Source organism: Sabethes cyaneus, chromosome 3 (genome assembly GCF_943734655.1).
Source record: "Sabethes cyaneus chromosome 3, idSabCyanKW18_F2, whole genome shotgun sequence".
Classification (NCBI taxonomy): domain Eukaryota; kingdom Metazoa; phylum Arthropoda; class Insecta; order Diptera; family Culicidae; genus Sabethes; species Sabethes cyaneus.
This window is the reverse complement of record NC_071355.1, coordinates 199203500-199229343: the sequence shown is the minus strand read 5'-3', so window position 1 is coordinate 199229343 and position 25844 is coordinate 199203500. Positions and strand designations below refer to the sequence as shown.

Here is a 25844-nt window from a genome sequence, read left to right as displayed (position 1 = left end):
ACTCTTCAAATGCATTGCTGATTGCTAAATTAAGCTGGTTGCATATGTCCAAGTATATTGCTAAATTTTCACTATTGGCGTGTTTTTTATAAATTTTATGGGCTTTTTGTTTGCGATTTTTTAGATTCTTTTTACTTTTACTTTTACTTTTACTTTTATTAATAGGAAAAGGAAAACCCCTGGGAATGAAGCAACAGCCTCTTTTCCCACAGGCACAAAACCTTTCTTAATTTGGCTGTTATACCAGACTGGGCTTTTTGAATTTTTGTGACGTCTTCTTTTCTTTAACGGTATGTTCTGTATCATTATTTCTAACAAAAGTTTATAAAATATGCCTACAGAAGTGTCGACATTTTCTTCATTCTTGAGAATATGTTGCCAATTAACACAGTTTATCCTACCTCTAATACTTTCATAGTTAGCTTTTTCGTATTCAAAAACTTCTTCATATTCGCAATCGTTGGGTCTTTGGTATTGGTGTATAAATAAAGAATATTCAATTGCTGTGCCTGGAAATGCCTCATTTTTCCAAAGTGGGTTTAATGATTCAGTCACACAGAAGTCTTCGTAAATGTTTGTGAGCAAAAAGTCTAGATAGCAATTTTGTTGGTTTTTAATTTTATTAATTTGGTTCAGACCCAAATTAGCAGTTTTGTCAAAAATGAACTGCAAGGTTTCATTTTCCCCAACGATTGGAAGTAAGATACATTCATTTTCAGAGTCCGGAATGAAGTCTGCATGGCGTTGATTGAAGTCTCCATAGATGTGAACTTTAACCTCAGGAGGCAGTTGTGATAAAATTTGTTCGGCAATTTGGAAAAATGCTTCGTAAGACGATTTATGAGCATGGTCTGGAGGAAAATACACTGAGGCAAATACATGTGTTTCACCTGCTATACGTGATTTCACCCAGACATGTCCATCTCTGTATGTCCATCTCTGAACGTACGTTGAGCCCTTCCAGCACACCTCCTGCAGCGCTTCGACGTTGAACTGGTAGCTCTTCTATTGAGTGCTCCCTTGGAAATTGAGAGTCCTAGCTGACAGATCCTTTTCAAATTTTCAGACAATAAAATATTACTAAGTTAGTAAGCTTTGCGCAAATCTATTTCGTACAACTTCCATATCATAACCGTATGCTTGCACCTTACGCTTAACTCCACTCATAAGGTTCCGTACAACATCTGAATGCAGCTTCTTCTGTACGGAAACCCACTTTTTCTTCATGTTTTTCATAGATTTGACTTCCTTGGGATGCTTCCGTAGTGCCAGCTTCGTAATAGCCCAGTATTTTTCGATTGGCCTTAGTTCCGATGCGTTAAAGGGATTAATATTCTAGTCTAATCTAATCTAATCTCACACTAACGCAGCCAATTCTTGAAGGCATCCTGGAAAATGACGATTACTTGAATCAATCATTTTTCTTGTCAACGGCCAAGCCAACTGCGCAGCATGTACCGCAGAGAGAATTCCAAGGAATCAAGTGGAACTAGGAATAATACCTAATTCCATCAAAATCTTTGAAATCAAGGCGTAGGAAGAAAGCGTGGATTTCCCGTACCAAACGCTTTCCACATAGATAATGATTTATTCACAGTCGTAGGGAGTATCTTTGCTAATAAAGGTTAAGTGATACTCCGGACCCTTGGGGATGAACTAATGGCATTTAGACCAGAAGCCAGGCTGCGATTGACCAAGGTTATAGCACCTTATTTCGCTCTCTGAAAATACATTAGTCTACCGAAAATATTAGTTTAAAAAATATAACAATTGACAATAAAGTCGTGTGGTTCAATAGTTGCCTAAAACTACAACTATAAGTTAATTTTTTTGAAACGATGGTTTTTTACAATTGATGGAGACGGTAGGGGAAAGCAATGAAATTTTTTTTTGGGAAAGGAGGGGAACGAGTGGAAAGGAAAGGGGGGGGGGGGGTTAATAGGTAGCTACGCTTAACAAGTTGTCGTTGTGACTCCTATCTTTTGTCCAATGCTGGAAGGTGCATGGTATTCAAATTTTAAATCTATGAAAATATATCATATTTAGTAACATCACACAATATCTTCATAATCAGACGTATGAGCCTGTGTTACAGTAAATGAATAAGATTGGGCATCCAGTTTTCTGCATGTTTGAACGTAGCACATATCACAGCCACAAATAAAAGATTCAGAAATGAGCTGCCATCACCGTTTGGCATATATTTCTATACAGGACACGCATTATTAGGTAAATTGTTTTGCAAATAATTATCCACGGAGCGATAAAGTACCTTATTGAACGCATTAAAGTAACATTAGAATCGAACATGCTTATTAATTTGATTTGAAAATCATGTATACTGTCCCATTGAAACGGCTCGAGCGAAAAATTTATTCAAATAATTACTGGCATACCGGTGCGGCGCATGGTGGTGAAGTGCATAAACCTCTGTCTCGCATTATATGTCTATGTACCACCGCCGCAGCAACCACATCGCGTACCCACCAGCCAGCCAACCGACCAACCGGCCCAAGATCGAAGCCCATTTCGGTTCGAGGCGCGCTTTGTTACATAGGAAACTTGCAACGACGATCGACGATGCAAGCATGCTGTTGCAGAACTAGTACTAAGCCGCCAGCAGCGACATACAGGGAAAGCAAAAAAAAATCGAGTATCGCAATTGTTCACTCTCGGTGTACTCGGAGCAATTACACCGTCGTCAGTTTCGGTACAGCTGTGGGTCGGAATAGGTGTTGCCCGCTGTTGTGGTCGCGAGTGTCGATCGATCTAGTCGAGGAGTAATCGAGCATCGCGAGGAGGTTCGTCGTCATCGTCGGGTAGCGCAACACAAGTTGGTTTCTCAAACCGCATCTTCACTGGTTTTGCCACCGCTGCCGCAAGCTTTCCAGATTCTTGCCTAGGTGAGCTTAGCTGCCAATCGCTTAAGTGATAAGGTGAAATAGAAGATTTTGGCTTCTCGTGAGGTGGGGTGGAATACGATGGAGTAGGATCAGCGAAACCGTTGAGTTTATAGTTAGTTATGGACGTTTTTACGATAATATTTATCCAACTTGGTTCTGAATAAATAGTGTAGATACTTTGCAAATCTGAGTTCTGCTTCACTTAGCAAATTTTTATTCAGTTCAAAAAATTTCTATCAACGTTGGACTCGTGAGCGAGACATACAATTGTAGCTGCCGATTCCTATTCCGATTATTGTGATACAGTTTGCTTCAAACATACTTGAAAACAAAAACCATGGTCTAAATCACAAGATGATATTAGATGCCCAATTTAGTTCCTACTATTTACCGAAAAACATCATGAGCCAAGCTTAGACACATGATAAACAACCCGCCTTGGCACATTAGCGATTTTATTTTGGCGTCATATATTTTTGATTGTGTGAAATTTACTAATTTCTTCTCTTCTTTTCTTCTTTAATTTGAAAAAAATGCTGCTCTGAGAGAAACTACGTACCGTGGTTGGTTCCGTCGCTTCATTTACGATGATTTCGGTGTTGACAACTGTTCTTCCAAAAACACTTCCAAAGACACGGATTTGAAAACATTTCTCGATGAGCAGCTGTGCAAAATACAAAAAAAAAACTTGTTTTAGCAGTAAAAGTTACCCGTCAAGCCATTTCTAAGCGGTTGGGAATGCCAAGGAATGTTTAGTGTCGTCTGTGAACAACTGCTTCAGCAGCACAAATGAAAAGTTTTCATCATCGCATCATGACGGGTGATAAAAAGTGAATTCATTATAATAACCCAAAAAACAGAATCTTAGGAATTGCTTGGTCTGTAAAGATTTTGCTGCGTATTGGTGCTGCGGTGTGTAGGGCATACCAGGTTGGTGATATTCATTATAAGAACCAAACGAGGCCGTCAGTGGTACTTACTTACTTTACTTTAGTGGCAACGGTCCGATCCTGCGCCGAACGAATTATGGTCCTCCAGTACCGTCGGTCCTGGGCTGCCGTTCTCCAATCCCCATGAACACTAGCTGAACGTGCATCGTCTTCGACAGCACCCACCCACCGGGTGCGGGGTCTGCCTCGGAGTTTACGGCCTCTTCTTGGTTCTCTGCTGAAAATAGTTTTGGCTACTCTTTCTTCGGGCATTCTGGCCACGTGTCCAGCCCACCGCAGCCTGCCACATTGCACTACCTTCACTATATCAGTATATTTGCATACTTGGTAGAGCTCGTTATTCATGCGTCTGCGCCACACTCCATTTTCCATTTTGCCACCAAGTATAGATCCCAGAATTTTACGCTCAAAAACCCCAAGCACTCGCCGATCAGCTTCTTTTAGCGTCCATAATTCGTGTCCGTAAAGGGCCACCGGGAGGATTAGTGTTCTGTAGAGCGCCAGCTTTGTGCGAATTTACGAATTTAGCAGCCCGATTCGCGGCTGCAACTCGTCGTTTCACTCTGCGGCTTACATCGTTGTCACATGTCACGAGTGTACCAAGGTATATAAATTCCTCCACTACCTCATATTGATCCCCATCTAACTCCACCTCGGCACCAACACCACTTGGGCTCCCACGTTCCCTACCAGCAATCATGTACTTCGTTTTGGCGGTGTTAATGGTCCCAATCCCAATCTCGCCGCTTCCCTTTTAAAGGGCCTGAAGGTCTCTTCCACTGCTCTACGGTTGATTCCGATGATATCTACGTCATCCGCAAAACCAAGAAGCATGTGAGATTTCGTGATGATAGTTCCATTCCTTTCCACGTTTGCTCTTTGTAATGCACCGTCAAAGGCAATGTTGAATAGCAGGTTAGAGAGTGCATCCCCTTGCTTCAGTCCATCCAACGTCACGAAAGCAGCTGAGGTCTCACCCGCTATTTTAATCCGTCGTGGAGCGTCCCTCACGAAAACCAGCTTGGTACTCGCCGACGAAGGACTCCTCTAACGGTCTCAGTCTTAGGAACAGGATACAGGAAAGCACCTTGTAGACAGAATTCAGCAATGTAATTCCTCGATAGTTTTTACACTCCAGTCGATATTCCTTTTTGAAAATCAGTGCCATCAGTGGTATCGAATTCTATTGAACCGATGGACTCGAGCAATGTGTGAAAAATGCCCACACTGTGATCAGAGGCATGAAAAATGATTTTACAGCATGACGACGCATGACAGCATGACCGAAATTAAAGATACATTGTCCAATGTTGAAAAAAAAATCAATGTACATTTGAAAACGGACCGTAATCGGCTGTTCGGCGAAGCTTCCATTTAATGTTGGAACAGGAACGTTGAAAGGCCGTCATGTCAACTTTGCCAATGCATCTTTTGATTCTACCAATCAACTGTTTGCAATTCGGGGCTCTCCAGTTATTTTTGTATACCAAAGAACTCAAAATTCCGAAGAAATCTTCGGTTGGACGCAGACTTTTTGGGTACAAATGGGATCCAATGGGTATTCAGGAACGATTGTGTTTTTTGGCGTTATGGCGTAATGATGCTCTATCCGACCAAAGCACGTATTGTCCATCTGCATGACGTTTGTGTAGAAACGGGATCAAAATTTTCTTCAAACATCTGGTGCACATCTTAATTGATAGCCAAACCAGAGGGTTTGTTGTTGAGAGCATGAGAAAGAGAACGATGTCCTTCTGCGTCCATAATTTCGGCTGGTCTTCAACTACCTTGCTTGCGAATAGTTGCTGGGAGTCTTAGGATATGGTAAACAATCGAAGCCGCAACATATTCGCTTTTTAAATGTTGTACCGTATACTTTTTGCCGAGATTTCTGTGGCAGCTTGTAGAAGTATTCAACGCGCTCTTGAAATGCTTCTTCTTTCGACGCCATTTTAAGCAATACTGTGCAAGCATAAACAAAACAAAATATATTGAAAAAAAGAGGGGTACTGAGTACATGCTCATTTATTTGGTAGTTGAAAACAACCGAACTGGCGATGCGGTGGAAAGTCATCACTTGACATTTTAAGCTGCTGATAACAAGCCAATTTTTCTTGCACCAGCCACCAAACACAACCAAGAGCCTTTGAAGCCGGATACAATCGTCTATAGAACGAACTACTGAATACAATTTCAAATCGTCAGCATACATTAGGCCGTGTGAATAAAAGAGTTAGAGCAAATGCTCGTATATGATTTAAACGGGAAAAGCAAAGTAAACTGTTTTATTCATACGGCCTATTAGCTTGCATCCAACTTTAAGCAGTAAAGCAATATCGTTTACAAGCAGCAAAAACAGAAGCGGTCCCATGTTGCTACCTTGTGGTACACCGGACAAGTTGGCAAACTGGGAAGAGAAGCAAGAGTCGAGCAAGAGCTGCATGCATAGGACTCTACCACATAGGTAGGAACTGAGCCATTTCGTAAAATTCTGAGATGCATCAAGTCGCCAAATTTTCTACAGCAGTATTTTCTGCTCAATACGATCGAACGCAGCCTTTAAGTCCTTGTAGATCACTTCAATTTGCGCCTCTTGTTCCATGTGAGATATGCAAGAAGATGTGAACTCTAATAGGTTTGTGCTTACGGATCGACCAGGTATAAATCTATGTTGGTCGGTGGAAACCACCCTATTGACATCTGTATATCGAGCTGCAGTAAGTGACAGCGACTGAATGTCCCGGGCTCAAAGATTGACAGCGGGCCCAAAACACTGTCGAGGCAGTCGAGTGAAACGAAGCGACGAAGTGCTATCTCATTTCTGCTCACGCTATCATGTTTGCACATTGCACCCAAAACGTGGTTGCCTGCCAATAGGGTGGTGGAAACATGGCATTTTGTTCTAGTAAGAAGAAAATTGTTCACTACTATTTCAAATAGCTTGGACGTAGCAGAAAGACTAGTGATACCACAGAAAACAGACATCCAAGCGAAAGATCCCCACTTGGATAAAACTTATGTCAAATTAGCTAGGAAACTATATTTATTTATTTATTTATTTATTTATTTATTTATAATGTAATTCATCCGACTAATAGTCTACATGAATGTAAATGACTAGGAAAGCCCGTTCGAGTTGATCAGAAAAAACGATTGTGGAGTCATTCTCGAATAGGCACAAAACCCAGTATCGTTTAACTAGCATTTCGAATTATAAAAGCTCACAATAGTAGTCAAAAATAATTAATCGCACATACAAATTTACAAAATAAAACGTAATGGTCAATTCACAATAAACAAAAATGAACATATTACTAACTAATAGATGAGTTAAGTAACTTAAGCAGCTTTTGTTTGAACACCGATGACGACTCGTTGAACTCGAACAGGTGGAAGAACTCATTGAAGGTTGCACACATCGATTGAATAGGAGAATTCTTCGTGAAATCTGAACGATTGATGGGCATATGCAGAAATCCGCTACGTTGACGAAGGTTTCTGGGCAATACCCTTGCCTGTAATTGTTCTAGTAATGCGGGACTATCTACTTCTGACGTGAGAATTTTAGCTGCCATAACAGCCTTGTACACCTTCCTTCTCTTTTCGAGGGTTGTCAATCCCAGCAACTGACAGCGAGCTTCATATGGTGGAAGATTCTGTGGGTTATTCCACCGTAAATGCCTAAGGGCGTACCAAACAAACTTGCGTTGGATAGCCTCTATCCGATTGATCCAGTTTGCACGATAAGGTGACCAAACAACTGCAGAATTTTCCAGGTGAGATCGGACATGTGCACAGTATAATGAGCGAAGACAGTGTGGGTCGTCGAACTCCTTGGCAATTTTGAACATGAATCCCAGTTGTCTATTTGCTTTATCGATGATTGCTGAGAGATGGTTCCGAAAAGTTAACCTTGTGTCAATTAAAACTCCAAGATCTTTGATACAGTCCACACGTTCAAGTATCTGATCATTAATACGATAGTCAAATTTGAAAACTTCACGGCTTTGTTTACGGTGGAATGAAATTACGAGACATTTATTAATGCTGAGCGTCATTCTATTTTCTTGGCACCAATTGGTAAAGGTTTTCAACAAAGACTGTAGAACGTAGCAGTCGCCCAAGCTTTTCACAGCGACGTATATTTTTAGGTCGTCAGCATATACCAGTTTACATTTATCGTTAAGTAGAGCTGTCACATCATTAAAAAACAGTGCAAATAACAACGGGCCAAGGTTGCTACCTTGGGGAACTCCAGTTTCATTAACGAAAAAATCAGACAGCGATGATCCGATTTTAACTTGTAGCTTCCTATTTTTCAAGTATGACTCCAACCAGCGACAAAGGCGTTGAGAAAACCCAAGTTTAGCAAACTTCTTCAGAGCAATATCATGATCAATCCGATCGAATGCTGCCTTAAGATCTGTGTAAACGGCATCGACTTGGTAACCTGAGCCAATTGTGTTGATACAAAATGTAGTAAAATCTAGCAAATTTGTATCCACTGATCGTCCTGGTACGAAACCATGCTGGTCAGGAGAAATATAATTCTTACAGGAGAAAAGAATTACTTCACTCACGACAATTTCCATTAGCTTGGAGCCTGCACCCAGTGATGTGATGCCCCTATAGTTACTAACAGTTCGTTTATCGCCTTTTTTAAAAACCGGGAACATGACCGACTTTTTCCATTCCGCTGGAAACTTTGCCTGATCCATTGACAACTTGAAGATCTTCAGAAGTGGCGTTAGTAGTAGTCGAATGCAACGTTTTAAAACAATAGCAGGTATCCCATCAGGTCCTGGCGTATACGATGGTTTAAGCCTGCGTGCTGCTCTAAGCAACATATCCTCAGATACAGCGAAACAGTCGATATCCACCAGATCAGATGGAATGGTGTCGAGAAAGCTCTTAGAAGGATTGTCAGGATAAGCAACTCCGAAAACTGAGGAAAAACGCTGCGCAAACAATTGACACTTTGCAGCATTAGTTGAGGCAGTTGTAGTACCGAGTGAAACGGTCGAAGGCAAGCCATCCTCCTTATATTTTGATTTAACAAACGACCAGAATACTTTTGGATTGCGCCGCAATTGCTCCTGTGTTCTCCTGACATAGACAGCATATCTTTGGCGATTGTACGTACGGAAAGCGTTGCATGCAGTAGAGAATTGCGCCTTCAAGTAAGGACACCGTGACCGCGAATACCGTCGAAGCGCTGAAGCACGTTTGGTTTTCAAATTTCTTAGTTTGGCATTTGACCATGGCGGTTTTGGCAGCGGTTTGTAGCGGGGCGTACAGGCGACTAACAGGTTGTTTAGAATCAAGCCAAATCGACAGACTGATTCATCAACGTCAGTGCATTCAACAACAGAAGACCAATCAAACGTTGCTAGGCTTTGTGACAATGCGGAAAAGTCGATTTTCTTGTAGTTGAGTAATGCGGGATCGTGAGTGTCTTCAAACCCTAGATGTGCAGAACTTTCAACGCAAAAATTTAGAGCTGGATGGTGGTTATCCAATGACACCAGTGGGTCGACAGCAGCGGAAACAGAACACGATATGCCGTCACTAACGAAAACCAGATCCAATTGACGCTGGTTATAATTCTGGATCATATAGTGATGATGCGGCTAAAGGCGCATAAAATTCTTTTCTAAACTCACAACAGCTAGCTTCTGGCGCTAGCATAACGCTTATAGTTCATATATACTAGCGCCAGAAGAGCCAAAGGTTGTCAGTGTGCAAATCAAAAGAATCACTTAGTTGGGAAACTATAGTGGGTGTGACGCTAGCATATTAGATGATTTAAATTTGAAATTTTATCCAAGAATATCCGAAAAATTTATTCCTGAATGCAGACATCCATTCTCTGTAGTGATACCACGATAGTTTCAAACTTTCCGACGGTCGCCACTTTTATAAACAGGGAACATGAATGGCTGCTTCCAGATCGTTGGAAATGATTTGTTGAATATCTGGCACAACGGATCCATCTAATGCAAGTGCACAACGGGCGAAAACTAGAGTTGGAATACCCTCGGGTCAAGAACACCGTGAACGTTTCACTTTCTTAGCAGCTGAGAACGCTTAAGTTAAGCGTCATTGATGTGATGTTTTTACGTAAGCGCTCTCCGTTAACTCTTTTTTTGTCTGTAAAGTTAGTTAGCAAGATCTGCATATACAACTGCATGCTATATATTTCTATATTAACATATAATTTTATGTAACAATGATACTTGACGCTTAACTTGAGAGAACGCTTAAGCACAGACAAACAGACATAACACTTGGAAGAAAAATCAACAAAAATTATCGTATCACACATTTTGCCTGAACACTAGTGCCATCTATGAACGACATTCCCAAATATCAAAGAGCAACAGGAGTATCCCTCGAACTAGCAAGTATTTTTTATGGGGGACATCTCCTTCTTTCGTGTAAAAGCGCCACTTTGATCAAAACGGAGACATTCCCAACTAAGCCCAAATTTGAAATGACGGTTTAATCGGTGCGAAGAATGAAAAACGAGTATTATGTCTGTTTGTTTGTGGCTTAAGCATACGAAAGCTTATAGCAGCGAAAGGAAGCGTGCGCTTTGCTGATAAAGTTTGCCAATTTCTGGTTGTGTTAGTGGTTTGTTTTCCCCCAGTTTGAAAACTCTACAACAGCACTGTGGAAAAACCATCAACAGCAACAACGAATCGCGTATGAGCAAGGGATTTTTAGTGTATAAGTCCGTAGTAATCAGAGATTACTTTTGTAATCGTTTACGTCTTAAATACACAACCAACGGTACTCAATATAGTAATCAATGATAATCTTAAGTAATCATTGGTAATCATAAATTTTCAGTAATCACAAGAGAATGTTTTTCAAATGTTTTTGTTTGTTCCTAAAGATTAGATTTGGAGTTTTGCTCTGATTTATTGTTACACCCTCTTATTTATATGCTTCAATTTATATCTTTCCTTTCTCACTGAAAACACTGCCATTCAAGATTTTTAGGTTTTCAGATCAAGTAAATTAAAAAAAACAACTTAAACGAAGAAAACCACGGTTCGTGCGGATACAATAAGTAGATAGAGGAGAGTAGTCAACAGTGAGACAGCAGGAACAGTGAGATAATGGGAATAATTTCGCCATAAAACATTCAAGACCCATGATATTTTCCTGAAAAGTAAAGTTTGGGAACTTTTATCACATAATGTAGTTTGATAAACTTCATTTGAAATTATTAATTTGGGTAATGTCGTTTCCACAACAGTTTTCGAATTGTTAATGTTCATTGAATGAACAATTATTAGAGACTACTTAGCACGCAATACCGCCACAATTTAATATTTGACCTTAAGTGAAACCTGAAACGTTTCAGCATTCTATTCTGAGCCACAGCAGAACGATTGACTAACTACAATACCACCAATACCACCATCAGCATCACCACCACCACCAACAAACCGGCAAAAGGGCTAATTGCTAGAGAAAATTACAACCGCGCGAGATCATCACGGCCAAGAAATCTCTCTCGGCGCACGATAAGGCAGGTCGGGAAGGGTCGTCCGTTGTGATCGTTAGTCGTTTGCCAGATAGATTATTGGCTATAATCCCGGCGGTGATTTATTGCATCTAAAAACAGGGTTAGTTCTCTATTGTTTAACGGGTCGATCCATAGAGTGCGCAAAAGGTTAGGGGGCCACTGTGATTAGTCTGTTGCGTTGAATGCAACTTCAGACAATAATGCATACTTAATCTCACTGCACTGGCGGGACTGGCTGACTTCGCGAAGTACCTAATGCCGCGCGAGATTCACTTCTTGCTGCTGCTGTGCGTCTTCCGCGCGTGCGCTTCTTCGTCCGTTGCTGTTCGTTGCGAATTCCGCCAATCGACTGAGCGCGCTTGGCTCCGTTGGGCTTCATTCGAATCTCGACCGCGGACGATGAAGCACGTGGGCTCGCGTGTTTTTGCTGGATTATCGTGTTTTCATTAACTATACACCACAGGTGAAACACGGTGCTGATAATTTTCTTCTATCCAGTAGGAAGTAGCCGGGCTTGCATTTACGAAGGACAAAACTGTGAAAGTGTGAAGGCTAAAATTGATAGTGATTTCGACACCGAATACTAATAAATAAGTGCTCTGGGCTAACAGTGAAGGTAATATAGCACAGCACTTCAAGTAAGCAAGGAAAAAGTGAAATGTGGAAATAAATGTTAGTGTAACATAAATACTAAACGTCCATAGATGGTGCAGCAGATTTCACAGGCCGATTTTGCAGTGTAGCGCAGTGGGCAAAACTTCAAGAAGCCATAGGCCACTCACTTGGGCTTGGAATTGCTGATTGCCTCGAGGTCTAAGTGTTTTTGCTGCCGCTGCTATTGCAGAAAATCCATACGCCGTTAGTTGTAGGAAAACTTGTTTTTCCTAACCACGCGAAACAAGAAAAGAGTGCAATCGAGAAAAGTTGCCCATACGTAACCTCTGATGAAGCAACCGTGGTCGGTGTGTAGTGCTGTGCTGCGGTGTATGTGTACTTAGGCAGAGTTAGAAGAGCTACAGCAATCGTTACCTGTCATAATTTCAAGTACCGTGTTTGTGGTGTTCGAAAGCCGATCGGATCGCCGGAGTTTTTGCCTGCTTGCCTGCCTGCAATCAAAATGTTGGCCTCCAACGGAAAACCATTTTCATTCGACAAATCCGAGATCAATCCGTCCCGGAAGAAGTCGTCGATCAAGCACACGGTGCTGGACGTAGTGATCTTTCTGCTGACCTCACTAGGCTACATTTTGCAGGTGAGTGTGTGTGGATCCGTTTCATTAGAGCGAAAAATAAAAATTATCCTCAGTGGCTTCTCATTTGTTTTGCATTCGTGCCCGGTTTGGGTAGTTACTGTCTAATTGATGTTGATTACTACTAATTATTATTTCGTACCACTCCGAGTTGATTGAGAAGAAGCTCGTACACAAAAAAAGCTTTGTTTCTGTTTTGTTTTATAGATACCAAACACGAAAATGTCTGTTTCATTAAAGCTATAGTCATGGATTCGTGAATTTGATAAACCGAAAACAATATTTCTGTAGTTGCTAAATGCGAGATCGTATGCAGAGTCGTTTGAGTTACAGACTTGTTTTATTTAGCGCCCCGATTTTAGCAACCTGCATTTGCTAGTGAATAACATGTTTATCACATTTTCGTATAGCAGATAGTGAAAGAAAAGTTTATCTAATTTCATTCCAGTTTTAGTCTAAAGGACAGCACAAATAGAATAGGTACATTAATTCAGTCATCAAATAGGTTCATTAAAGTTTGCATTTATTATCCCACCGCGATATACAGAAATTAACTTTGTATTATAGCAGTTACAATCGAGAGTCTCAGTAGAATTTCGAATATGAGGAAAGTGGAGACTTCTTCACCGAGTTTTACTACCATAAAATTCACGATATATTCACTTTGCACACAGAAATATTCACTTTAACATATTTCGTAACACAAACTATGGATCAACAAATATTTAGCAGATTTTATTTTATAATATTTACTTGAAATTGTTTATTACATGAAAATCAGACACTTCCTCCTTTATAAAAAAAAGTTTACCCATGACTGCGTATCCCGTGTGGTTTTTCACACGAAGACTTGCCGGAACGACTATCGGTAACGCACCGCCTGTTTCTATCGCACTGATCGAGTAGATAACAGTCTATCTTCTCGGCGGTAGAAACAAAGAGCAGTCATACAAAAATTTTATCGTCGCAAGAGGAGCGTGTGTTGCGTATACAGGGAATGATAGAATTGGTAGGATAAAACAAAATTAGGCATTCGACTACTTAATATAACGGGCGACAGTAGTTTAGTTAATAAAACATTCGGTTACCAAACGAAAAAGTGTGGGTGCCCCACCTGCCATTGCACAGCCCAATATATTTTTGGTCTTTATCGAAATTTTCCAGTTTATCCAAGTAATTGTTCTTCGCGTCTGACACTTCCTCCCTTTCCAAAAAAAGAGTCCATTTCAAGAGAGTTCTTCTCGAAATACATCCAATGAAGACAACAGGCTTCTCAAGAAGACTAATTCATCGGATATTAGCTATCTAACGCTCCAGGTATGGAAGTTTTCAAGGATCAAAGGCCGGATCTCATCTAACAGATCTCATATATCCTAGCAAAGGTTCTGAATTGACACCCAGCATAAATACCAATAAAGAGTGACTAATGTTCGTGCCTTATAATTACATACATATACGGATCTTCAAAGCTTTCCCTAATGCTAATTTGAAAGCACAACAACCCCATGTCGCAGAGAGTGCATTTAGTTTACTGCAAAAAATGCATTGATGTGACGAAATCCGTTCAAAAATGAGTTTTCCGAACAATTCTTGACGCAGGTCCAAGGTTAGAGGTTCTTATCTTATCTTATCTCACACTAACGCAGCCAATACTTGAAGGCATCCTGGAAAATGCCGATTGCTTAAATCGGTCATTTTTCTTGTCAACGGCCAGGCCAACTGCGCAGCATGTACCGCAGAGAGAATTCCAAAGAATTAAGTGGAATTAAAAATGATACTTAATTCCATTCAACTCATTGAAATCAAGGGGAAGGAAGAAAGCGTGGACCTCTCGTACCAAACGCTTCCCTTGAAGATATTGATTAATTTACAGATTACAAATTGTGGTCGTTGGGAGTATCTTTGCTAATAAAGGTTAAGTGATACTCCGGACCCTCGGGGATGAACTTATGGCATTAACCATAGTCTGGCTGCAATAGGCCAAGGTTATAGCGCCCTTTTTCGCTCTCTGAAAATTGAAAAATTCCGTCTACCTGGCATCATTTTAATTACTTAGTAAAAGAATAAAATTTAGAAATAATAAAATATATGAATGCAGGAAAATCAAATAGATAAACGAGTGAAGTTATGAAACGACCTCACCGGCATTTGTTTCTTCGTCCATTCCAATAAATCCCGCCACTGAACAGCATTTTCGATTAAACTTGAAACAGTTTAAAGTCCTATTCGAAAGCTAGGTTTTGGGTGCCTCCGGGGCAGAACTTCATAAACCGCAAAAGTCACTACCGTATGCACAAGCGTAAATTCGGACCGCTTCCAGTAACAGTTGCCTCCAGTAATTCCGTCTGCATCCAAACATGTCAGGTCCAAGGTTAGAGGTTCGCTGCTAAACTGGTTAAACTCACATTGGGCACGGGAGCGTATTTTCGGCCCATTAAGCGATTGCTTCTATTTTTTCGGCCAATGGCCTAGTTCTAGTGGAAGAACAGGTGGTTTTGACGCTCTTTTAATAAAAAACAGTAGATTACTTACTGTCTTGAGAAAATAGTTATATAATATTAAAATTGAATGTCGGTAAGGTATTTTTATTAGCGAAAGAAAAGGAAAATAGGCTGAATTTAGAAATCTGCCGAAAATACCCTCCCGTATCCTATTTAAAATGCAGAAGTATATGTGAATTCGGTGCGAAGTTTATCGTAAACTCAGGAGTGCCTCGAGGAAGTCATCTAGGTCCGCTACGCTCCGTACTAGCGATGAGCAAGCTTCCTTCCTTCGTCGACAGAGCAAATATTCTGCTATTCGCCGATGAACTCGTCGAACTGTTCTTGCCAGTAAAGACCGTCAACGAACGTTAATCTCGGGAGATTCTCAGGAGATTGTCAGTAAATCCCGGAAATTGCTCGGTGTTGACGCGTCAATTGTTGAGACAAAAAATGCTGTCATAGTCGGGCCATGTTGTACAGGTTGGGTCACCGCAGACAATTTAAGACATACGTATTGAAATTCTATATAAAGACATGAAAAGAATGAATTTCGAGAACAACGGCTCATATAGGTTCAAATACACTATTTTTAATTGCATTTTGCGAAATTTTGCAATCGCCTTTTCCGAAGTGTACAACTACAATGAAAAAGACAACAAAAATCTAGGTTTTTATCGTATTAATTTTGCTTTACTTCATCACATTTTATGTGACTGACATTCTCTAGCGATTATTGCGCTTCTGCACTTAAAATTATGGTGGCCCAACCATGACTACTTAAGTGGCCAGACCTTTACAAATAGCGCTTTTCTAGTATTTCACCTTAGCCTTCTCAAACACCTTACTGGAGGGGATTTTTCTATAGTCTTCGTGTGCAGCACAACACACTTCATACATTTTCAAAATTTACCTCGATAATTGCATTTAATGAATCATTTCTTGAAGAAAAGTTCATTGCGCCTGGAAAACTTTTTTTGTAAGATTTAGTCATTATTGAATTCAGTACGGGTGTTTTGAATACACGATTGAAACTAACAATATTGTGAAAAGTTAGCTATTACAGTAATAAGTTTTACAATGGTTGTATCATAGATATTATGAGTTACTAAGACTGTAAAATCGTGATGGCCCCGACCATAACAGTGGCCCGACAATAACGACAATACCCAATCATGTGTATATCTCCAAAGATACAGATATACCGCGACGAAGACTACCATGTTTGAGGTAATACACTTAGATGATCTCAAATTCACATCAACTCTTCATGAAAGCCACGTAAATTTCAAATAGAATGACATTAGAAACACCCTTTCATCAAACATGTAAAACCTGTGAAATGTTTATGGAAACTTACACCTTAATTCCATATGGATTGCTACAGGATATAATCCAGTGGTAAAACACGTTAATTTACAGTGCAAAAACATCGACTACCATGTTGACTGCAAGTTTGCTGCAAAGCATGGTTTTTTAACGTGTTTTCCTTATGAAATATTTCATTTTCCGTTAAATCGAAGGGAAAACTTTTGATACCCAAATGATTGGCATATGAAACCAAATGATCAATATTTGGACATTAAAATTCATGTTTCAGTTCCTCTGATAACGTCCGCCGTATCCATTTTTATTGGCGTATCAAGCTGACGGGCTGGTACCGAATGGCCGAAAAACAGTTGGCCGAATAACAAATTGCCGAAATCCAAATGTCCGAATTTCAACAATTGTCACAGAAGGGCAAAATTATATTTGGCCGAATCATGAAAAGCCGAACCCCTATTTGGCTGAGCATCGAAAGGATCAACATGATGCGACGAATTTTCTCGAAATGCCTAAATATGAATGGTTATTTAGGTATTTAATAGTTAGGCATAGGTATAAAAAATATGAATTGGAAAGCAGTTAATAAATATCTTTAATGGAACAAAGAACAAAACAAGCAATACAACTACACTCAACTACTCTCGTTTGTTGTCCACTATTGGGGGACGTAAAAAATCGGTCGTTAAAAAGAGGAGATTAATTCAATTTGTGGACGTAAAACGAGACGACGTTAATTCAAATTTTGGACGTAAAATTAGAGGACGTTAATTCAAGCTTTGGAATTAAAAATGAGACGACGTTAATTCAAATTTTGGACGTAAAAAAAGAGGACGTTAATTCGAATATTGGACGTAAAAAGGAAAGAATTTATTTCGATTTTTTAAACCGCCTAATGATTTTTGACTACGACGTACCGAATGACCGAAACACAATTGGCCGAATAACAAAGTGCCGAAATCCAAATGTCCGAATTTCAACAATTGTCACAGAAGGGCGAAATTATATTTGGCCGAATCAAGAAACGCCGAACCCCTATTTGAGATGAGCAAGTGCACGAAAGGACGATTCATTCAAATTTCGTGTATAAATAAGATTCTAGCGTATTTACTTCAAAACAAACAAAAAGTATTTCAAGAACGCATTTGTTTAGCTCGCAATAAATGCGCAACTGCATCAACAAAATTTTTGTTGCTCATTTTGTTTGCATTTACGCATTTTGAATAGATTTTTTTTTCATCTATATTCCTCCGCGAATCTGTAACGTTCCCCTGAAGAACCCTTATTAGGCGCGAGACCTATTTACCGTGGCAGTAGTAAATGTTTCCTGGACGATTTAGGGCAAAACGGCCGCAAGCCGCGAATGTTATTATTCTTTACTTGAGTCCAAGCGACCGGCTCATACCCAACATTTGTGCACGTTGAAGGCCGTGAATATTTTCAGCCGAATATGATATTCGGCAATTACATCTAGTATGCCATTTGTTATTTTGGTCATTTGTGTTTCGACCATTCGTGATTCGGCCATTTGTGTTTCGGCCATTCGTAGACAATCCCAAACCGATGGTGTTCGGGAGAAAATTACTTAATTCGCGCGAATATAGGAAGAATACACTTCACGTCACGTTACACGATAAGACATGTTACTGTAACAATATGGAAGGGTTCAATATTTCCCCAAAACATTAAACATACATTTGTTTGGATCGCCACAATGGTAATTTAGTTTCCATCTTATACATATTCCAGACGAGAAGATTTAAAGAACCCAATCTTTCGCTGAACGTAAAATTCAGCATAAAATTATATATTCCTAATAAAATTTAGGAAAAATTGAAATAAAGTGTGCCAAACTAAGGCACAAATACAATGCTGTTGCCGAATCCGACACGAAGCAAAACAAATCTAAGCTAAGATCAATTTATTTTTTAACAACGGCAGTTTTTATAATTGGAGGAAGGAGCAATGTTACAGTAGAAGAAAGTAATGAAACAACTGTGTTGATAGTATCTTAGGGATGACAAAGCGTGAAGGGGGAAGAGCGGAAAATTAGGTAAGAGAGGATCAGTTAAGCAACGCTTATTAATTTTGTATAATGTTCCTCTTTATCTAAACTGGGGGATCCGCGGATCGAATCAAGTTATAATGGGAGCCTATTATAACCGGAATCGAACCCAACTTCTCCCAGGTTCGGTGGATCGCGAATATTGGTAAGCCTGTTAACCATACTGGATAAAAAAGATACTCCGCAATCCTCTTAGTAAGCGTGCGACATATTTCAAACTCCACCAACACTGGCGGGTTGAGTTATCTTAGACACAAAGTATGCCTCTTCGGCCGTCTAATTTTCGGCTCTTTCCCGTTCACGCTTTGTTTGCCTTGAGATACTATCAACACCTTTGTTTCATTACTTTCTTCTACCGTTCCTTCCATCTAGAATGCAAAAAATATTGAAACTCGATTAACGTTAGTTAGGTCATTTTTATACCAGTTGTGTATTTTGTGCCAGTTTGGTATAAATTGGTATTATTTTAGAAACATTTTAGAATGTTTGTTGTTTATCTTCGTAGTCTTTTTAGTCATTACGGTATCGTTTTTATGTAAATTTTATATTAATCTGTTTTTGTGTTTTTTAAAGCTACTTTTGTCCCATTTTGGAGTAGCTTTTTGTCATCTTTGAATTATTTTTGTGTTATGAAAATGATACTTCATTGGCGTTTATATGAGGAAATAAGTGTGTTTTTGTGAAGAACGAACATTGACTAGAACCCACAACTCTCAATCCCGCGTCGAGTGCGTTTCCATTACACCACCGGCCAGTTTATCAACAGGGAGCCTAATATCCGTTTTCTTTTCGCGCTTGCCGTCTGTGTTATTTTTGTGGTTTTGGCTAATTGTTTGCAACTTATTTAGTTTTATTTTTGATGTTACTTGTGACAGTATTTTTGTATTATTTTCAATTATTTTGGCAATAAATTATGTTATTTTCACGTGATTGTGATATCTCTTTTGCATTATTTTGCATCATGTATGTATGTATGGGGGGAGGGATCCACCATCAGTTCAAGGTCCTGTCAGTGTATGTGGGTAGACTTACAGTAGAATCCAATTTTATTGTCAAATGGATTTCACGCTATATCTGTTGTAGAAGGACCAAAAGGGATTGGGCGGACCCACAAGCAGAGACACTTATGCGCGTTCCGGGATTATAAGAATTTCCTTCCAGCATTAGGATCCTTCCATGTAACAATCAATTTCGCTGCTCCAGCCTTAACCCATGTGTTGGTTTGTTTGTTCGAAGAGTGCAACATAAATATTGTTTCAGACCTTCAGGAGTTTCCTCCTAGTGATTCCGGTTGACTCCTCACTCCATTCTCCAGTTTTCCACTCATATGATGCCTCGGTATTCATGAATTTATCATATAATGCATATAATGAATTTATCACATGATATATAATGAAATAAAATTAATATGGATAAAAATAGAACGAGCTCACCAGCAGTCCTTTGCATCAGATATAGTTGCATCATAATGATGCCATCATTTGAGTTTCCATCAATCCTACATGTACAACAACCGAACAATATTCATGTACATTATTAGCAAGTTTTACGGTCAATATTTCCATTGTACAGTAGGTTTTTGAAGAGCTAGAATAAAACAAACAATTAGAATATATGTTGGGTCTGCCCAAAACAACAATTTTGATATCAGGCAGTCGGGATCCACGCAGCATCGCACCTCCTAACTTAGCTACCCAATCTTAAGGAAAGAGCGTTATCGGGTATGACCACGTGGAGGTGCTAGATAGGAACTTAGGATAGCTAGAGCTATGTTGGACTTGTATAATTTTTGCGTTAGTTTTGCATCATTAGTGTTTTAGCTTTTGTGTTGAGTTTGTGCCCATTCTTGTGACTTTTTGGTGTTATTTTTGTCTCCTTATATTTAATACAATTTTCTTCCATTCTTTCCCTTCCGTTTCTAGAGTACTTCTGTGCCATTTTGGTGCAATTTTTGTATCTTGTTTAAACCATTTTTTCTATTATGTTAGTATCGTCTCTACATCATTTTTGATTCATTATTACGTCACTTTTGTTTTTTCGCTAATGCTGACAATAATCGCCATCTCGATACTTTGGGCAGTGATTACAGCATTTCTAAAAGTCCAGTACTCAATTTTTTCAAAGCATATTCTAGTAGACATGTGAGCACTAGCGTCATTTGACGTCATTGTCGCAAGCTTATAACAGTGATAATTTATAACGAGTTTGCAATACATCAGTACAATTCAGGACTGCTTAAGGTACCAAGGTCCTTTCCTTGGTGATTAAAACCAGTAGCAGCGCCTCAAAAAACAGAAGTTTAGCTTTATAATAGTGATTTCAAGTGGTAACAGCTTGAATAAATGAAGTTAAGAACAAGATTGGTATGCTGATATCCCCCACTTAGTCAACCCATCGCTTATAATAAGTTGAAACAATCAGTGATCCGCTTAGACTGCTTAAAATGGGATTCTTGCCCTACGTACAAAAAATGTCATAAAATTCTACGAAGTGTCTCAGACTGTATTATAAATTTTAAAAATTCCAAACTACATTAGTACATTAGAAGATCGCATCGCAAAAAAAACGAACCATCAGTTTGAAAGAACTTAACTTATGAATAGAGAATAACCGTTTAATGAAACATTGGACATCATCCGCAAATCTTTATATATTCCGGGTTTTGAACCGCCAGCTTAAAAATTTCTTAGCAAATTTCAATATTTTCTTCTTTTGAAGATGTTCTAAAACGTAAACTTGGAAGTGGGTGTTAATTAGTATGTTGGAATCTCGGCCGGGTGCTGCTGCTAGAGACAGGTCATAACGCTTTGTTTTGCTTTGAGTTAATTAAAAAATGTCAAAAAAAAAAACATAATTTACCGACGTAACACATTGAAATCATCACAAAATTACACAAGAAGAGCAAAGAAACTCCAATTTAGACCAACTGCAGCCAGGATCCAAGTTCAGTGTACAAATCGATCTACTACAGTCAGCTTGATGGGAGTGTCTTGTGTGACGCGGTCAGGGTCGAAATACCCAGAGACCATACGGTTCGGTCAGCTGGCAGTGGGTCTCTGATCAATGTATGACAGTACTGAGTACATACATAGTCTTGACGGTCAAACGCTGCCGGTTGTTTACTTACAAATTGTTTACCAAACAATCACATCGTACACAGCGTAGCTACGGGAAGCGTCCCGCAACAGCCAGCTGGCCAGCTCATCGTTATGCGACAATATCTCAGTGGCAATGACGTTCGGAGAGATTAATCCAACTGACTTTTAATTTAAATTTTTTAAATTAATAATTTAGCTTTGTTTTGATTTATACGATTTATACAAAATGTGTTAAACGAAGATAGTGAATTGTATTTATATAAATTGTAATTGCAATTCAGGGTCTAATAAACTTAATGTTTTAGGATGTACCTTAAGATGTGAGTCACATTGAAAAGTACATTTAAATCTAATCCAAACATTTTCGTTTTACTAAACCACAGGGTTTGACATGGAGGAATTGCTTGCAAACGTAATTTTTTTTTCAATTTGCATATTTCGCACCACGTTGCCAACGATTATGATGTTCAATTAAAGCTACAGTTGATTTATGAACGAAGTGGAGTATTTAGCAACCGCAAATGCCAACGACAACGTGTCACTTAGTGTGTACTTGAAAATTACCCCCACCAGACGACAGACTGGGTAAATATATCTGGTGTTTTATCAGTCCCGGCAGTAGTTAAAAACCGGTTTCAACTGCCGGGCCGGTTGCAATAAACGGGCAACAAACCCGGCTAGTTTAGTTGAAACATTTACACTACAGCTGATCCCCAGCACGTACGTTAATTGTGGTGTGATGCAATCTAATAGAATGGAGAGTGCATGTTACTTGACAATGTGACGTACAAGATGTTTGAGGAAGTAATTGCGCAAACTCGATTAATAAAGTTTAATCAAATATATATTCATTACTTGAAATTGATTAATGCCACATTCACCGGACTGCAAGACTGGTTGTGTCTACATATCATGGAGCTTCAAAGCAAATATCTATTCATGAACATGAAAATCAATTTTACTACTGGTGTAGCTATTACTTATAATATTCTGACTAAATGGCCTGTCGTGCTTTTTCAATTCTAGCAAGTGACAACGTGTTGAACGAGCTGTTACTATTGCAGAGATAAAAAGAAAGTCACGCGACCGTAGTAACTTCCTCGGTACGTTATGCGGTCATGCCACCGTCGCCCGGCCGGTGGAATTTTGTTGTCACAAACTGTAAATTACCCGTTCCGGATGGTTTCCACCTTCATAGTCTTATATAATGTGCGGGTCACGCATATGCAAATAGCGTGCCAGGCATCTCTACTTACTACCCATCATCAATGTACATCATCAATGTACCTACAGTTCAGAGGATTCGGAGGTGTGTGGTATTTACCTTCATACCGTAAAATACCAATCGTTACAGTTGCTATACACTTTGCGTGACAAGTTTTGTCAACTCAACTGCTCGGCTGTTTAAACTGTTAACCCTTGACTTACCTGTTTTGTTATTTGCAGTAACCAAGCTACAATTTTATTTGACATAGTCATCAGAATAATTACTAGTTAATGTCACACAAGATGAAGATCACAAGAAGCAGTCAATTACTGCAACAAGAAAGATACAATTCGACTATGTATAAGATGAAACTTCCAAACTGAAACAAAGTGTAAACTACTTAATTTGTAGTCCGTCAAGGGTCAGTAATTTTGCACCTTCAGATCTATGGTTTTCCAATAAGAGCAATAAGCGCAATATCGGATTGACTGATAGTTAAGGAGATTCGAATGTTGATGAGACTTAACTAATTTTTAAAGGAAATAGTCCATCGTAAATTCTTGGTGCCCTGTAAACTGTGAGTTGCATACTGTATAAGTCATTTCGGTAATATTTCAACTCATCATTTGCATTATCATGCAAAAATTTCGTTGCAACCTGAACGGCATATTGCGACGTCTCGTTGAAACCGGATGACGTGAGAGTCAATTTAATCAATAGCATCGAAATAGTCAGTTTAACTAATCAAATATAGTAGCTTTTTGCTGTGTTGGCTTATCACCGCGACCAGTATTTTGAGTTATCGTGGTATTGCCTGGATACATGCTGTATTTTGCACTGCATTTATGTAAGCGATAAGCTTGGTGATGAGCGTTGGCCCCTTCCTGCAAAGAGGACTTCTATACCAAGCAAGTTCCGTCTCGTTATTGTTGATAATGGCGAGTTCTCATCATGTTCGGAACATTACCTATAGTTCCTCATGCCCAATACGCTAACTTCGAGCGTCTTCGGGATAATGTAGAACTCAGCATGAAGGAAGAATAATTAGGGTCCTGAGAATAAAACCATACTTAAGTCGCTCAACATGGGATGATCCGAACCCACGACCATTAACTCGTCACAGACACTGTAACCTTGCGGCTGGGTGTCTTATTGTTATAGAAAGTAAATTCGGTTCCCAGTGTTTCAACTAAATGTCAAAAAGGAAGCTGAAAAACATTGTAACAATCGTTGCGTAAACACCGTAAAGATTGAAAGAATCAAGGATTTTAATATTTAATTAGAATGAATTGAATTAGAATTAATTTATTTTATTTAATTAGAAGAAACCTTGGGTATAGCCGTCTTTAGAAATTACCCTTCTTTGTTGAATGACTTCACAGCCGGTTATTAGAGCACATGACATTGACGATCCTATTGACGCTAATAGCACCGCCTAGCTAAGATTCGAACATACGACGATTAACTTATTGGACATCATACCTCGAAGCTACCTGGTCGGGCCAGTTAATTCAATCGGGCGTATTCAATAACAAGGGATATTTCATCGATATCGACTAAATTGCCACTTCTCTAGGCGCAGGTCAATGGTAGGTGGTTTACATTCGCTCCGGTCCGTATTGATCCGAAACCCATGGAAGGACATACTTGCTAGGAATCCTTACGTACACCTCCGAGTTCACGTCGTTTTTTACCTTCCGAAGGAATGATTCCAAACATAATAATACTAATAGAATGCCTTGTTAAGAACACAGCGTTCGACTCTTAACTCCCGTAACTTCACTCCGCAATCATTTTTTACGAGTGTCCCAATCGAATCTAATCTCATGCTAACTCTGCCAATTCTTGAAAATATCCTGGATATCATATATCCTAGCTTGCTTACTCAATTATAGGTACAACTTGGAGTATTTTCTGGGATGGTCACGTAAAGGCGCTAGATAGGGGATTGGGATGACTAGAGCTATGTTGGGTGCTTCTTCCTAGTCGCCTTCCCTATTTCATACGCACAATTTTCTGTTGGGAGTTTTCGTACCGTAACTCTGAAGATAGGACGGACTATGAAACAACTTTTCCATAGACCAAACCTCGTGCTTTTGGTCTTGACGTTGAAATGCGGTCAAGCATATATATTAATACTAGCTGTAACCCCCGCGCGTCGCCTCACGTCTAATTGAGAGCAAATTGGAGGTATGCTATGTAACGCTAACGCTATGTATCTCTATGAAGTGCAACTACGTTACTTTTGCTCGTTTTGAATGTAATCTGCTATGATTAATTTGAGTCTTTGCTTAATGTGGGCGATTATTACTACGAAAATACATATCGTGCCCCTCATTTTGGCGACAGACATAAGCCTTTTATATTTATGATGTTTTGAAACGGTGGTTCTACAATTGATGAAGGGACGGTATGGGAGAGTAATGAAAAATTTTTGAATGGAGGGGAATGAGTGGAAAGGTAAGGGGGAGGGGGTTATTGATAGCTACGCTTAATAAGTTGTTGTGACTCCTACCTTTTGTCCAATACTGGAAGGTGCATGGCTCGAACCAACCTATAATCTCAGTTATAATCCCATATTATAGCTTGGTTCGACCCATGCAGCATTGGACAATAGGTAGGAGTCACAACAACTTGTTAAGCGTAGCTACCAATTACCCCCCCCTCTCCTCCTCACAGTTCAACTCTTTCCTCTGCATTCAAAAAAAATCTCGTTACTTTCTCCTACCGTCTCTTCATCAATTGTAGAATCACCGGTTCAAAAAAATATTAACTTTTCCATTCCGTGCTATTCTCGAACGTTCCTCCGTTTTTCGCTCTAAATCTCTTTCTGTGGTCCACTGGGACATCCCCAGAGCGGTGATATGATACATGACGCTTTCTAGATGAATGTTGGGAATACTGGATGGTAATAAACAATCAACAAAGTTGTGGCCTAGACACTTCCGGACGGGTGACATAGTACTACGTTTGATAGGCTTGTACTATGGGACTTGGACTTGGACCTGACTCTAGCCTTGGACTTAGATCAC

At 39.5% G+C, this 25844-nt stretch overlaps 1 protein-coding gene across 4 annotated transcripts in view; it reads left to right on the top strand.

Annotated features, from left to right (window-relative positions):
- The first annotated feature begins 2752 nt into the window (after nt 1-2752).
- Nucleotides 2753-25844, top strand: part of LOC128741524 (short-chain dehydrogenase/reductase family 16C member 6) — a 50476-nt gene continuing 27384 nt past the window's right edge. The window contains exons 1-2 of one of the 4 annotated variants that reach the window (XM_053837403.1): nt 2753-2833; nt 11889-12642. In XM_053837403.1, the coding sequence (XP_053693378.1) occupies nt 12508-12642 (135 nt within the window). In that variant the 5' untranslated portion in view covers nt 2753-2833; nt 11889-12507. Of the gene's footprint in view, nt 2904-11453; nt 11491-11888; nt 12643-25844 lie in introns of those variants that run through there. The other 3 variants (XM_053837401.1, XM_053837400.1, XM_053837402.1) reach the window with 3 other exon arrangements.